We start from the raw sequence: 15,396 nt of genomic DNA, 5'->3' as shown, positions 1-15,396 counted from the left end.
TATGTCTACTTTCTATGATGTTTGTTTCAGTTTTACATAATAAAGCATTTTTGAAAACAAGAATTATGTTTTTGCATCTCCATTTTCTGAACGGCCTATTTTTTTTATTGTTCTGCCGATCGTCTTGTGCAGGGCTCGTTTTTTGCAGGAAGAGTTGACGTTTTTATTGGTACCATTTTTGGCTACATAGGATTTTTTGATCATTCATTATTACACTTTATGGGGCAAGGGGACCAAAAAATTGTTTGTTTTGGTGCAGTTTTTATTAATTTATTTTTACAGCGTTTACCTGAGGGGTTAGGTCATGTGACTTTTTCATAGAGCAGATCGTTACGAACGTGGCAATACTTAATAGGTCTACTTTATCTTATTTAAGTTTTACACAAGAATAGCATTTTTGAAACCGAAATAATGATATTTTAGTGTATCCATAGTCTGAGAGCCCTAGCTTTTTTATTTTTTGACCAATTGTCTTAGGTAAGGTCTCATTTTTTGCAGGATGAGGTGACGGTTTAATTAGTACTATTGTGGGGGGTATATGCCTTTTTATTTGCTTGGTGTTGCAATTTTTGTAATGTAAGGTGACAAAAATGGCTTTTTTTTTTACACCGTTTTTATTTTTTTAGGGTGTTTATCGGACAGGGTGGATTATGTGATATATCATCACTGGGGGCCGCACTGTAAGGTAATGTAACTATTTCAATACACGTATCCTGGTGAAAGGTCCTCTTTAAGAACATCAAAAAAGCTACTGAGGATTGCCAGGCATTTCCTGTTGAGATGTAGTTAACCCACTCTGATCCTGCTGCAAACATTTTCTTTCATCTGGAAAACCCTTTTAAAAATACAATTTGTCTTTTTAAATGGGTTAAATACGCAAAAAAAAATAAAAGAAAAAAACTTTGGCCAAAATGTAAAGTGTCACTAAGCCGGTGTTTAAAAAGAAAGCAGCACAGATGACACTCACAGCGCTCTTCTACCTGGTCATTTGACCCATTAAACTTTATTAAATAAAATAATAATAATAATCTAGCTTCATCCGTCCACACTATATTCTGATATACTACCATCAGCTCCACAGGTAGAAGGTGATGCCATGTACACATAGTTGTACTGCAGATTTCGGGTCACTAGACTTTCTCACCCGTCATACAGCAGCCAGGCACATCTGACGTAAGAGCGCTGCAATGCCAGCTCCTGGTGACCGGGGATGCTGATGACCTCTACCCTCCGCACTATCACACATGGCCGCTACTCACCAGCCTCCGGTCGATGTCAGCACCAGAAGTAACCGTGCTCCCCTTCCTATATTCGGCATAACGCAGAGCCTCGGAGGACGCCATGCCGCCGCTGGAGGTTGCCATGACAGATGACAAGCTGAGGACGACGGTGGCCGCAGAGGCCAAAACGAAGTGATTGCGAAACACCAGGAAGTGGAGGTTGAGTGACGGAGGGAGGGCGGAGCGCTGGGCGGCTCCTGGACTGGTGGGAATTCCTTGCATTTTTTTTTTTTTTTTTTTAAATTTTTTTTTAAGAATTGTTCATTTCAGAAACTGGACAAGCCCTGTGGTGTAGTAGTATTGCCTACCATGTCTGGCCAGCCTGCCAGTGGCATTCTAGCCAAAGAGTGCCTCATTTACATTGCTAGTGGGCCGCCATCATTACTGTTATCTCTGTCATTCCCTGTACACACATCAAATTTGTAGTCCATACATGGCCCGGATTTTATGTACCAGAATTCGCTGCTAATGTTAACCCCTTAGTGACCAGCCTGTTTTGGGCCTTACTGACCAAGCGTTTTTTCTTCCATTTTTTCATTGTCGCGTTCCAAGAGCTATAACTTTTTTTCTTTTTCCATCTATATAGCTTTATGAGGACTTATTTTTGCGGGACAAGTTGTAGTTTTTAATGGCGCCATTTTGGGGTACACATAACTTTCTGATTAACTTTTATTAAATCTTGCGTTTTTTATGTTAGAAATTTTACTGCGTTCATTTTTCGGTATAAATAAGGCTACTTTCACACTGCCGTTTCTGGGTCCGCTTGTGAGATCCGTTTCAAGGCTCTCGCAAGCGGCCCAAAACGGATCAGTTTAGCCCCAATGCATTCTGAATGAATAGAGATCCGCTCAGAATGCATCAGTTTGGCTCCGTTCAGCCTCCATTCTGCTCTGGAGGCGGACACCAAAACGCTGCTTGCAGCGTTTTGATGTCCGCCTGACGATGCGGAGCCAAACAGATCCGTCCTGACTTACAATGTAAGTCATTGGGGACGGATCCGTTTTCACTGACACAATATGGTGCAATTAAAAACGGATCCACCTCCCATTGACTTTCAGTGTAAGTCAAAACGGAGCCATTTGCATTATCATGAACAAAAAAAATATATATATTTTTTATTTTTTTTTTTCATGGTAATGCAAACGGATCCGTTCTGAACAGATACCAGCGTTTGCATTATCGGTGCGGATCCGTCTGTGCAGATACAAGACAAATCCGCACCTAACGCAAGTGTGAAAGTAGCCTAACATAATATCTTTATTCTCTGGGTCAGTACGATTACAGTGATACCAAATACATATAGTTTTATTTACATTTTATAACTTTTTTGCAATAAAACCCCTTTTTTTTTTTAAAGAAATTTTTTTTTGCATTGCTGCTTCCCAAGACCCATAACTTTTTTATTTTTCTTTCTATGGAGTTTTGTGAAGTCTTGATTTTTGCGGGACAACTTGTATTTTTCATTGGTATCATTTTGGAGTAAACGGCGCTTTTTGATCGCTTGTTATTCTGTTTTTTAGGCGTCAACTAAGAATAAATAATCAATTCTGTCCTTTTTTTTTTTTTTTATGGCGTTCACCGTAAGGGATAATTTGCATGATATTTATGTAGTCTGGGTCGTTACGGACGCAGCAATACCAAACATATGGAAAAGAGGTTTTTTCATTTTTCATTAAAAAGCGTATTTTCAATGGAAAAAAAACTTAATTTATTTATCGGATTTTTGTTATTGAATAAATGAGTTTTTGTTTTACTTTTTTTTACCACTTAATAGTCCCACAAGGGGACCATAACAGACAGCCTTTTGATTGCTTTTAAAATGCAATGCAGTGCTGGAAATTACCGAAGGCTGGTCTGGGGCTAAATCAGACCCCAGGCAGCCATCACACACATCGGCACCCTGCGATCGCCCCTTAGTGACCGCCATAAAAACATGTATGGGTGGTCACTAAGGGGTTAGAGGTTAAAGGATTTTCTGGGATTTTAATATTGATGACCTAACCTCAGGATAGGTCATTAACATACCTCCCAACTTTTGAAATGAAGGAAGAGGGACACTATGTGCGGCACACAAATTATTTCCGCACCAGGTGACGCCTCTTACTCTGCCCAAAATATAACTAAACACCTAATCCCACCCAGTCCCCTAAAAGCCCCCACATAGTAATTATTCCCCCTATATGCCACCACACAGTAGTTATTCCAGCATTGTGCCCCTTCACAGTAGTTATGAGCAGATATGTGCCTCTTACAGTAGCGATACCCAGATATGTGCCCCCTCACAGTAGTTATGTCCATTCATGTGCCCTCTCACAGTAATATACCCAAGTTGTGTATCCTCACAGTAGCTATGCCCAGATATGTGCCCCTTGACAGTTGTGCCCCTTCATAGTAATATGCCCAGCTGTTCCCCCTGACAGTAATATGCCCAGCTGTGCCCCTGATAGTAACATGCCCAGCTGTGCCCCTGATAGTAATATGACCAGCTGTGCCCCTGATAGTAATATGCCCAGCTGTGCCCCTGGTAGTAATATGCCCAGCTGTGCCCCTGATAGTAATATGCCCAGCTGTGCCCCTGATAGTAACATGCCCAGCTGTGCCCCTGATAGTAATATGACCAGCTGTGCCCCTGGTAGTAATATGCCCAGCTGTGCCCCTGATAGTAATATGCCCAGCTGTGCCCCTGGTAGTAATATGCCCAGCTGTGCCCCTGGTAGTAATATGCCCAGCTGTGCCCCTGATAGTAATATGCCCAGCTGTGCCCCTGGTAGTAATATGCCCAGCTGTGCCCCTGATAGTAATATGCCCAGCTGTGCCCCCTTCACAGGCAGTACCAAATAATAATAAACTCCACATACTCATCTCATTCCCCTGCAGCAACAGTCCACACACGGACTCACAGAGCTCCCGGCTGGCCCCGCCCCCTGACCAGACTTGCAGTGTGGAGTGCAGACAGGGGGAGGATTCGGAATGATGGAGCAGAGATCCGACTGCTGTCTGCTTCATCATTACAGGCAGCTGTCTCTGCTTCCTATAGATGCAGGGACAGCTGCCAGAAAGTGGGACATACTGTACCTTCCCCCTACCGGGACCGCAAGACAGCCACTGAAATACGGAACTTTCCCGCCGGATCCGGGACGGTTGGGAGGTATGCATTAAAATCAAATAAGCGGGGGTCCGGCACCCTGCCAATCAGCTGGTTGGAGAGAAGGCTTGTAATTACGCCGGCTCACCGCTGCGATATCAACGGCAAGCAGGTAAACAATGAAGGGAAAGCTGTGCTGACATGGAGCGTGGCCTTCTCTTCAAACAGCTGATCGGCAGGGGTTCCTGGTGTAGGACCCCCGCCAATCTGATATTAATGACGTATTCTGTCTGGTCATCAATATTATCATCTCAGAATTTATTTTTTTAATAAATAGAGCTATTCACATTGGCGTATAATTCCCCTAGGCCACTGACTTCCAGGTGATCACTATATAGATCGATGTGTTTTTGACTCATTATAAAAGTATATTATAAGTACTGTATATCTCACCCCTCTGTGTATCACACATATAGATAGTACACCTATACTAGTCCTTAAAATTACTTTTGTGGCCCTATTAGCTAGCGTTTGGTGTCCCTAACAACCTGTCCCTGCTCCACACAGCAACCTCTCCCTATACTGGAAAAACACTGAATGTAAAATGGCGGCCAGATCAGGTTTATTTATAAGGTAGGGGGTATGTCCATGTGCTGAAACGTCTCAGTTGGCTGTCCTGTACCACCTGATGGATGTGTCATGGGTCAAAGTTCTTCACAATGTAAAAGAATATGGTGGGCGCGAATTTCTCCATATGTTCGTATGTTTGGCCAATCGCGAACACGCAAAGTTCGCCGCGAAACGACCGCCAGGCGAACCGCAAGGCCACCTCTAGTCATAAACACTTATTTAAGCCACATCCTTATCAGTAAGATAAGAACTGAGTTATATTGAGTGTTTATAATGTCAGAGAGCAGGGATAAGGAGCCGTCAGCTCCTGGTCTGATGGAAAAGATAGAAAATCCAAAGGGTGCTTCTAGAACATGACAGCTCTGTATAGAGAAATAGGAAGACTAATGTAAAAAAATATTTTAGCTCAAATGAGTACAGTGCAATAAAAAATAAAATTGGTGTCATGCCCCACTCTGACGATGTGCGGAGGTCAGCCAGGATTGCAGCACGAGTCTAGTATTTGTTTTGATGCTGTGCTGGATCCGCCTCGCATCAGGTGCACTGGGTGGAGTCATTAGTTTAAATGGTCTCCAGCTAAAGTGCTCTGAGCGGATTATACTGTTCATTAGTGTCTGGGAAGTTTGGAAGGAAGGTTGGCTATTTGTTCCTGCTCTCAGCAGATAAGTGTCTTTTCTTGTTTGGTTGTTTATGTCATCTTACCCATCCAGGTTCTGTGCGAGCTGGCTGCTCCTTTCTCCCCACTTCACCATCTCAGGGAGTTCAGGGTTGTCACGGCTGTATGTGAGCAACAAGAGTATACACAGTAAAAAGAGCTACTGACCGGACCCAAACTAGGGAGGATAAAGGGGAACCCCTGTCAGACCCTCAAAGCTCTCCCTATGCTGCTAAAGCACATGCCCGGATCCAAATGGCGGAACGAGGCATGCCCGCGTACCTAAGACTGATGACCACTGTAACCCCTACAATAGTGGAAGGGGCACGGCCACCGGTGCCCTGCTCAGTATATGGAGGGAACCGTGGCCACCTCAGATCCAGAAAATAACCAGGTACACAACAATGTCTGCACACTTAGCTGAAGGAGCTGCAGCCGCAGAGAAGACGGATCCAAGGACAGCTGGCAATATCCGGAGTGCTTGCTGCAGCAAAACACAGGTCCAGTGAACTGATAGCTACAAGTGAAGATACTCAAGCAAGAGCTACAACTGAAATGAGAAATATAATCCACGCCCTACAATAGGAGGAGGGGTGATTTAAAGGCAGGGAAATCAACCGCAGGAGGAACAGCTGGGAGGAAGGAAACAGAAAGTAAAGACTTCATCACAGGGGCGGAGAAACAGAGCAGTGAGATCTCCTCCAAACTCTAGTAGTGACATCATCACAGGGGTGGAGAAACAGAGCTGTGAGAACGTCTCAAAGCTCTGGTAGTGACAAGGGTTCTGTTAGTTTAGGCTGGTGGACACAGCAAATCTACCATCAAGGTTTGTCTGTGGGCTGAGCATTGCAGGGAAAGAGGTCAGGGATAAATTAGGAGGTGACCCTTCCCCTGTCTCTCGTCCAGAGCCTGGTTGGTGTGTTGTCTGTTTAACTGGGCACGTCCGCCGTGACATTATAATCCGCCATACTGTGACCGCCATTTCTCAGTGTTTATGTGATGGCGTCAATTGATGCACTGGTTGACCGCATGCAGGGTTTGTCCCTGGAGGTTGCGGATCTACGTAGTACGGTCACACAGTGTCAGAGGCTTCAGTTACAGGTCAAATTGTTGGGGAGCCTAAAGTCGCTCTTCCGGAGAAATTTGCAGGGGGTACTGATGATTTTTTCAGTTTCAAGGAATCATGTAAGTTGTACTTTCGATTGTGCCCATATTCATCAGGTAATGAGGATCAGAGGGTGGGTATCGTCATGTCTTTGCTGAAAGGGGACGCGCAATCCTGGGCTTTTTCCCTGCCGCCCGGTTCTCTGGCTCTCCGGTCGGCTTTTTAAAGCCCTGGGATTGATTTACGATGACCCAGATCGAGTTTCGATGGCAGAGTCAAAATTACGTAACTTACTACAGGGTAAACATACTGCTGAGGTTTACTGTACAGAGTTTAGGAGGTGGGCTACTGAGTCAGGGTGGAACGACCCCGCGTTACGTAGCCAGTTTTGTCAGGGGTTATCTGAAAGGTTGAAGGATGCTCTGGCTTTTCATGAATACCCAGATACTTTGGAAAATGCAATGTCTTTGGCGATACATTTGGATAGACGTATCAGAGAGAGGTGTATGGGTCCCTCTTTGCAGGGGATTCCTCCCGCGTGTGGTTTTGTTTCACCAGCTGCCCAGGGAGATATTGCTTGTTATTCTGGAGTAGGAGAGGAACCCATGCAGTTAGGTCAGATATCTTTCCATTCGGATAGTAGAGACTTTCGTAAAGCGCACAATTTATGTTTCTTTTGTGGAAAGAGGGGTCATTTTGTTTTTTCTTGTCCGTATGTTGAATCACAGGGGAAAGTGATAAAGAAAAAAGAAAAAGAAAAAAAAACTCCCTCACACTTGGTAGTATGAATGGTGTGGTAGAGCAGACTGGTATGCAAGTTCCCTGCAGTTCCCGTTTTCTCCTTTCAGCTATGGTGGCGCTAGAGTCTCGAAATGTGTTTGTTGATGTTTTTCTTGATTGTGGTGCTGGGGTAAATTTAATTGACTTTCTGTTTCTTGAGGGTTTGGGACTAAGTATTTGCACGTTAAAGAACGAGATTCGTGTTTTTGCCATTGATTCTTCCCCTCTTTCTCAAGGGAGCCTTACTCATGTTGTTCATGATATTCATTTAAGGGTGGGTGATTCACATGCTGAGATTATTTCCTGTTTCGTCATGAAGGATTTGCCAGCTCCAATAGTTTTGGGGTTGCCATGATTGTCTAAACATAACCCAATTATAGACTGGCAGGCGAGACAAATCATTGGTTGGAGCAAGTTTTGTTCGGATAATTGTCTTGTCACATCTATTTCTGAAGTGTCCATTACGGCCTTGCCTCAGTATCTCTCCGATTTTTCGGACGTGTTTGCGGAGGGTGGGGCTCAGGAATTGCCCCCTCATCGTGACTATGATTGTCCTGTGAATCTCATTCCGGGGGCTAAGTTGCCCAAGTCTCGGCTCTACAACCTCTCTCAACCCGAGAGAGAGGTCATGCGAAAGTATGTCGCCGAGAGTTTGGCAAAGGGTCATATTAGACCATCTAAGTCTCCAGTGGCTGTAGGTTTGTTCTTCGTGAAGAAGAAAGATGGATCACTGAGACGGTGTTTGGATTTCCGGGAGCTGAATCGTATTACAGTCCGGGATCCATATCCCCTGCCTTTGATCTCTGATCTTTTTGATCAGATTGTTGGAGCCAAGGTGTTCTCCAAGTTGGATTTGAGAGGAGCATACAGGATCAAGGAGGGGGATGAGTGGAAAACGGCCTTCAATACGCACGAGGGTCATTTTGAGAACCTGGTAATGCCTTTTGGGTTGACGAATGCGCCAGCGGTATTTCAGCGATTCGTCAATGATATTTTTCATCATTTGGTGGGGAGGTTCGTAGTAGTCTACCTTGATGACATTTTAATTTATTCTCCTGATCTGAAGACCCATCAGGATCATGTGAGACAGGTTTTGACGATCCTGCGGGAGAATAAGTTATACGCCAAATTGGAGAAATGTTTGTTGCTGTGCAAGAGCTTCCATTTTTGGGATACATGCTTTCTGATTCTGGTTTTCGTATGGACCCCGAAAAGGTCCGGGCGGTTCTGGAGTGGGACCGACCGGAGAATCAGAAAGCTTTGATGCGATTTTTGGGGTTTACGAATTATTATAGAAAATTTATTTTGAATTATTCCACATTAGTCAAACCTCTTACTGATATGACCAAGAAGGGCGCTGATGTCTCTGTCTGGTCGGATGAGGCATTGCAGGCCTTTTCGGCTATTAAGGAGCGTTTTGCGTCTGCTCCCATTCTGGTGCAGCCGGATGTATCTCAGCCATTCGTGGTCGAGGTTGATGCATCAGAGGTGGGGGTTGGGGCGGTGCTTTCGCAGGGTCCTTCTCCTGGCAAGTGGGTCCCGTGTGCCTTCTTCTCCAGGAAGCTCTCGGTCGCCGAGAGGAATTATGATGTTGGAGATAGGGAGTTGTTGGCGATCAAGTTGGCCTTTGAAGAATGGCGTCACTGGTTACAGGGGGCTTCTCACCCCGTTACTGTGTATACAGACCATAAGAATTTGGCTTACCTGCAATCTGCCAAGCGTCTGAACCCTAGACAGGCCAGATGGTCATTGTTTTTTACCAGGTTCAATTTCGTGGTTACCTTTCGCCCAGGGGTCAAGAACGTCAAGGCAGATGCCTTGTCTCGCAGCTTCCCTGGGGGAGGTGATTCAGAAGATCCAGTGCTGATTTTGGCGGATGGAGTGGTGGTCTCCGCTCTGTACCCTGAATTGGAGATGGAGGTGTTGGGAGCTCAGGAGGGGGCTCCTGGTTCGTGTCCCCCAGGGAGGTTGTTTGTTCCTGAGGGCCTACGATACAAGGTGTTCAAGGAACATCACGATACTGTTCTCGCTGGACATCCTGGTGGTAAGTCCACCTGTGATCTGGTGTCCCGGAGGTTCTGGTGGCCAGGTTTGCGTAAGAGTATTGAGAATTACGTGGCAGCTTGTGAAACCTGCGCTCGGTCTAAGGTTGCTCATACTCGACCGCCTGGTTCACTTCTTCCATTGTCTATTCCATCTCGTCCTTGGACACATTTGTCCATGGACTTTATTACGGATCTACCGAGTTCCTCCGGGAGAACAGTGATTTTGGTGGTAGTCGATCGTTTCAGTAAAATGGCTCTTTATACCACTAACAAGTCTGCCTAACGCTAAGACTCTTGCGCAGATTTTTGTGGATAATATTGTTAAATTGCACGGTATTCCTTCGGATATTGTCTCTGATAGGGGCACGCAGTTTGTCTCCAGGTTTTGGAGGGCGTTCTGCTCTCGACTTGGCATTCAACTTTCTTTCTCGTCGGCTTTTCATCCGCAGTCGAATGCTCAGACGGAGCGTACCAATCAAAACCTGGAGACCTACTTGAGGTGCTTTGTGGCTGAGAATCAGGAGGACTGGTCCTCATTCTTGCCCTTAGCAGAATTTGCATTGAATAATCGTAGGCAGGAGTCCACGGGTAAGTCGCCATTTTTTGGCGCATACGGTTTCCATCCTCAGTTTGGTACCTTTTCTGGGTCTGGTTCCTCCGGGATGCCAGAGGAGGAGAGATTCTCTTCTGCCTTGCGGGGGATTCAAGGGAATTTGGAGAGGATGGGTGAGAGGTATTTGGTGTGGTTGTCCACTAGGAATATCAAGTTGAGAATGCCATCTTGGAAACTGGGTCCAAGATTTGTTGGTCCATATAAGATTTCTGCTGTGATCAATCCTGTGGCATTTCGACTTGATCTGCCGCAGACTTGGAGGATCCACGATGTCTTCCACAAGTCTTTACTAAAAAAATATGTTAAACCAGTGGTACCATCGCCATTGCCTCCCCCTCCTGTTCTGGTCGAGGGAAACTTGGAGTTCGAGATCCCCAGGATTCTCGACTCGAGAGTTCTGCAGGGTTCCCTCCAGTACCTGGTTCACTGGAGGGGATACGGTCCTGAGGAGAGGATGTGGGTTCCGGCGTCAGATGTCAACGGCAGCTGTCTGGTGAGGGCCTTTCATAGGTCCCATCCGGATAAGGTTGGTCCAGGGTGTCCGGAGGTCACCCGTAGAAGGGGGGGTACTGTCATGCCCCACTCTGACGATGTGCGGAGGTCAGCCAGGATTGCAGCATGAGTCTAGTATTTGTTTTGATGCTGTGCTGGATCCGCCTTGCATCAGGTGCACTGGGTGGAGTCATTAGTTTAAATGGTCTCCAGCTAAAGTGCTCTGAGCGGATTATACTGTTCATTAGTGTCTGGGAAGTTTGGAAGGAAGGTTGGCTGTTTGTTCCTGCTCTCAGCAGATAAGTGTCTTTTCTTGTTTGGTTGTTTATGTCATCTTACCCATCCAGGTTCTGTGCGAGCTGGCTGCTCCTTTCTCCCCACTTCAACATCTCAGGGAGTTCAGGGTTCTGTTAGTTTAGGCTGGTGGACACAGCAAATCTACCATCAAGGTTTGTCTGTGGGCTGAGCATTGCAGGGAAAGAGGTCATGGATAAATTAGGAGGTGACCCTTCCCCTGTCTCTCGTCCAGAGCCTGGTTGGTGTGTTGTCTGTTTAACTGGGCACGTCCGCCGTGACAATTGGCCCCAAAGGTGTACATAGCCTTCAAGCCTCATTCACACGTCAGTGTTTTGGTCAGTGATTTCCATCACTGATTGGGAGCCAAAACCAGGACTAGAGCCTCCACATGAGGTGTGAGATGAATGATTTGTGTGCGAACACACGATAAGGTACCTCTTTGGCGCACAGGGACGACCACAGTTCCAAGTTTTTTTTGGTGTAAATACTATTTATTGTTCAGTTGACAACGAAGACACAGCGGCACGCACCAGAGGGAGTCCCCAGTTGCTTTTTTTTTTGCTGTTGGCGCCCCTAAGACTTGAGAAAGGAGTTATAAACTCCGAAACGCGTTGTCAACTGAACAATAAATAGTATTTATACCAAAAAAAACTTGGAACTGTGGTCGTCCCTGTGCGCCAAAGAGGTACCTTATCGTGTGTTCGCACACAAATCATTCATCTCGCTCTCAACAATCCCTAGGAGTTTTGGCAACTCCATCCAAAAGGATTGAACGGGTACCAGCAGCACCGACCCCCCCCTCCCCTACCTATTGTGTGTCTACCTTCACGGACGTTGCGCTTACACACGCACAACACCCAAAGGTGAGCACATTCCATCCATTACGCTTATCTGATTATCATTGCCTACCACCCTATGAGCGCCTCTCCCTCTTCTCTCTTGCCATAATTGCTACATGAGGTGTGAGGGAAAGATCTGCACCTGTTCTGTGTTTAGAGCCACACCTGGTTTTGGCTCAAAATCATTAATGGAAATCACTGACCGAACACTGACGTTGGAATGAGGCATTATAAAGTAAAATATTTCCAGTTATTGAAGAATACATCATCAGATGTATGACCCCTATATTCAGAAGTACAGTAACTCACTCCTATATGGCTATACTGTGCTGAGCCTAAATGGCACTTCTGCGTTAGGGCCTATTCACACGACCGTATAGTTCTGTCTGCATCCGTTCTGCGAAACATCTCCATCCCATAACAGGAGGGTCCAGTGCTCATTCTCCTTTTCTCACCTTCATTCTTCGTTGACCTTCCAATATGCCACTGCATAAAAAAATCATTCTTGATTTTTCACTCACCCCCATACTGCTTCCATCACTGCTTTAAAATGTATTGGTCCATAATGGACCAGCATGACGCTTTCTTTGAGCTACGTTTTGTCTCATGCATACCAACCATGCACAAGAAACTCTAAATCTTAAGCAAGAGCACAATCTTGAAATACAATTTGCAAGAGCAGTATGCCACTGTTTGTTTGAAACTGTACTAGCAGTCCCCAGACACATGTTAACATCCCTAATCTCCCAACCTAATTACATCCTCTTTTTTACTGAAAACCTAATGGAACTTATGTTCAATTCCCAAGAAAGGCGAATATAAAGCTCTGTTATCAACTAAGCTAGCTCCTTTATTTCCTTATGTAGCTTCCATAATGTGTTAATGTGGCATGTCGGATTTTTTTTTCTAAATATGTAATAGCATTAAAGTGATCTATAATGTAAAGTAAAAGCAAAAACGCAGAATACAGATAAAATAATTGTGAATTCACAATGAATGCAGTTACATCTGGGTCTCAGCAGGATCTTGGATTAGGAAAATGTGAGCTAGAGATCAATCGAAATGAATCTGAGACGTTCCCTATCTGCACTGAAAACCTGACTCAAGATGTAAATTCTGAGCTACAATATAATTGTATAATACATGTAGCTGAAATGTAGAATGCAGCCAAACTCGAATTACCTTCCTCACCCTTGAGAGTTATTCCATCATCTTCTCCTTCAGCATATTTTTTTTCTATAGCTTAAAAACCGGACAAAGTAATGAAAATGCCTTTTGATTGTCTATATCAGGCAGTCAATCAGGATCTGTTGCTCCTCGGGCTATTCACATATAACAGTTGTTTCCAGCTATTTTTTTTAGGTAAGGCTACTTTCACGTGTGTTTTTTAATTCAGGTTTTGAGATCAGGCAGAGGATCTCAAAACCTCAATTAAACTGATGCGGTGCATTTAATACATTCGTTTCAGCCGGAAAATCAAAATGCAACAAACCATATGAAAATCATTGTAAGTCAATGGGCGCCGGATCCATTTTTTTCGGTGACGAAAAAAGAGGATCCAGCAACATTGACTTACATTGATTTTTATTCTGGATCCAGTTTGTTGTGTATTGCAAACTGGACACAAACGCAGCAGTTTTGTGTCCGGCCCCAAAACGCTAATGAACTGAACTGATGCATCCTGACGCATCCTGATCAGTTTTGCCCCCATTGACAATGACTGGGGACAGAACTGAACAGTTTAATTCTGCTTTTGAGATCCTCTGCCGGATATTAAAAACCGGAAATGAAAACGCAGATGTGAAAGTAGCCTAAGAGTATTTTCACACTTGCGTTAAACTTTTCTGGTATTGAGTTCCGTCCTAGGGGCTCAATACCGGAAAACAACTGATCAGTTTTATCCCCATGCATTCTGAATGGAGAGTAATCCATTCAGTATGCATCAGGATGTATTCAGTTCAGTCACTGTACGGTTTTTGGACGGAGAAGATACCCTAGCATGCTGCGGTATTTTCTCCGTCCAAAATTCCGGAACACTTGCCAGAATGCCGGATCTGCATCTGTTATGAACGGATCCGGCTGTATTATCTTTAACATAGCCAAGACGGATCCATCATTAACTCCATTGAAAGTCCGTTTTGTATTATGTCAGATTGTGTCAGAGAAAACGGATCCGTCCCCATTGACTTGCATTGTGGGTCACGATGGACCCAATTTGCTCCGCATCCCATTCCATTGACAATGAATGGGGACAAAACTGAAGCGTTTTTTTCTGGTATTGAGACCCTATGATGGATCTCAATACCGGAAAATATTAACGCTAGTGTGAAAGTAGCCTAAGCTGGACTTTGTCATTTGCGTCTTCATGGTACTTCTGTACTATTGCGGAGTGAAACAAGATAAGAATGCTGGACATACTACATGTGAACAAACTCATAGTAGGCATAGAGGTAACCATTGTAGTTAAAGACACATATTCATGTTGTCTCTGATCTCAGTTTTGGTATTGTCTATTATTTATTTTGAAATTCTATAATATTTATTATCTCTAGTGGGTTATCCTGTGATTAAAAAAAGGGAAATCACAAATCATATACTACATGGCAATCTCTTTCTAAGGCCTCTTTCACACGTGCGTCATGTTTTTTGCCCGGATAAGATGCTGGTGCGTTGCGGGAAAATGCGCGATTTTTCCACGCGAGTGCAAAACATTGTAATGCGTTTTGCACTCGCGTGAGAAAAATCGGCATGTTTGGTACCCAAACCCGAACTTCTTCACAGAAGTTCGGGTTTGGGTTAGGTGTTCTGTAGATTGTATTATTTTCCCTTATAACATGGTTATAAGGGGAAATAATAGCATTCTTAATACAGAATGCATAGTACAATAAGGCTGGAGGGGTTACAAAAAAATAAAAAATAATTTAACTCACCTTAATCCACTTGATCGGCGTCTCTTCTGTCTTCTTGTTTGCTGTGCACAGGAATAGGACCTTTGATGATGTCACTGTGCTCATCACATGGTCCAATCACATGGTTCATCACCATGGTGAGGGACCATGTGATTGGATCATGTGATGTGACATCACCACAGGTCCTTAGCCGGCAGCTAAACATTACAGAAGAAGACAGAGATCCTCAACTACGCGATCAAGTGGACTCGGTGAGTTAATTTTTTTTTTATTTTTAACCCCTCTATCACTATTTTACTTTGCATTCTGTATTCAGAATGCTATTATTTTCCCTTATAACCATGTTATAAGAGAAAATAATACAGATCGGGTCCCCAGCCTGATCGTCACCTAGCAACCATGCGTGAAAATCGCACTGCATCCACACTTGCTTGCGGATGCTTGCGATTTTTACGCGGCCCCATTCACTTCTATGCGTGAAAAACGCAGAATATAGAGCATGCTGCGATTTTCACGCAACACACAAGTGATGCGTGAAAATCACTGCTCGTGTGCACAGCCCCATAGAAATGAATAGGTCCGGATTCAGTGCGGGTGCAATGCATTCATCTCACGCATTGCACCCACGCGGAATACTCGCCCGTGTGAAAGGGGCCTAACAAAGCT

The 15,396-nt window shown here is 44.5% G+C and overlaps 1 protein-coding gene across 1 annotated transcript in view; it reads right to left on the bottom strand.

Moving 5' to 3' along the window:
- Positions 1 to 1,428, bottom strand: part of DNAJC15 (DnaJ heat shock protein family (Hsp40) member C15) — an 81,317-nt gene extending 79,889 nt beyond the window's left edge. Inside the window, exon 1 of the mRNA XM_040425423.1 lies at positions 1,260 to 1,428. Coding sequence (XP_040281357.1) covers positions 1,260 to 1,364 — 105 coding nt within the window. The 5' untranslated portion in view covers positions 1,365 to 1,428. The remainder of the gene's footprint in view (positions 1 to 1,259) is intronic.
- Between the last annotated feature and the right edge of the window lie 13,968 nt (positions 1,429 to 15,396).

This window comes from Bufo bufo, chromosome 3, assembly GCF_905171765.1.
Source record: "Bufo bufo chromosome 3, aBufBuf1.1, whole genome shotgun sequence".
In the NCBI taxonomy this organism is placed as follows: domain Eukaryota; kingdom Metazoa; phylum Chordata; class Amphibia; order Anura; family Bufonidae; genus Bufo; species Bufo bufo.
Note: the sequence above shows the minus strand (reverse complement) of the source record. Positions and strands in the feature narration are given on the sequence as shown.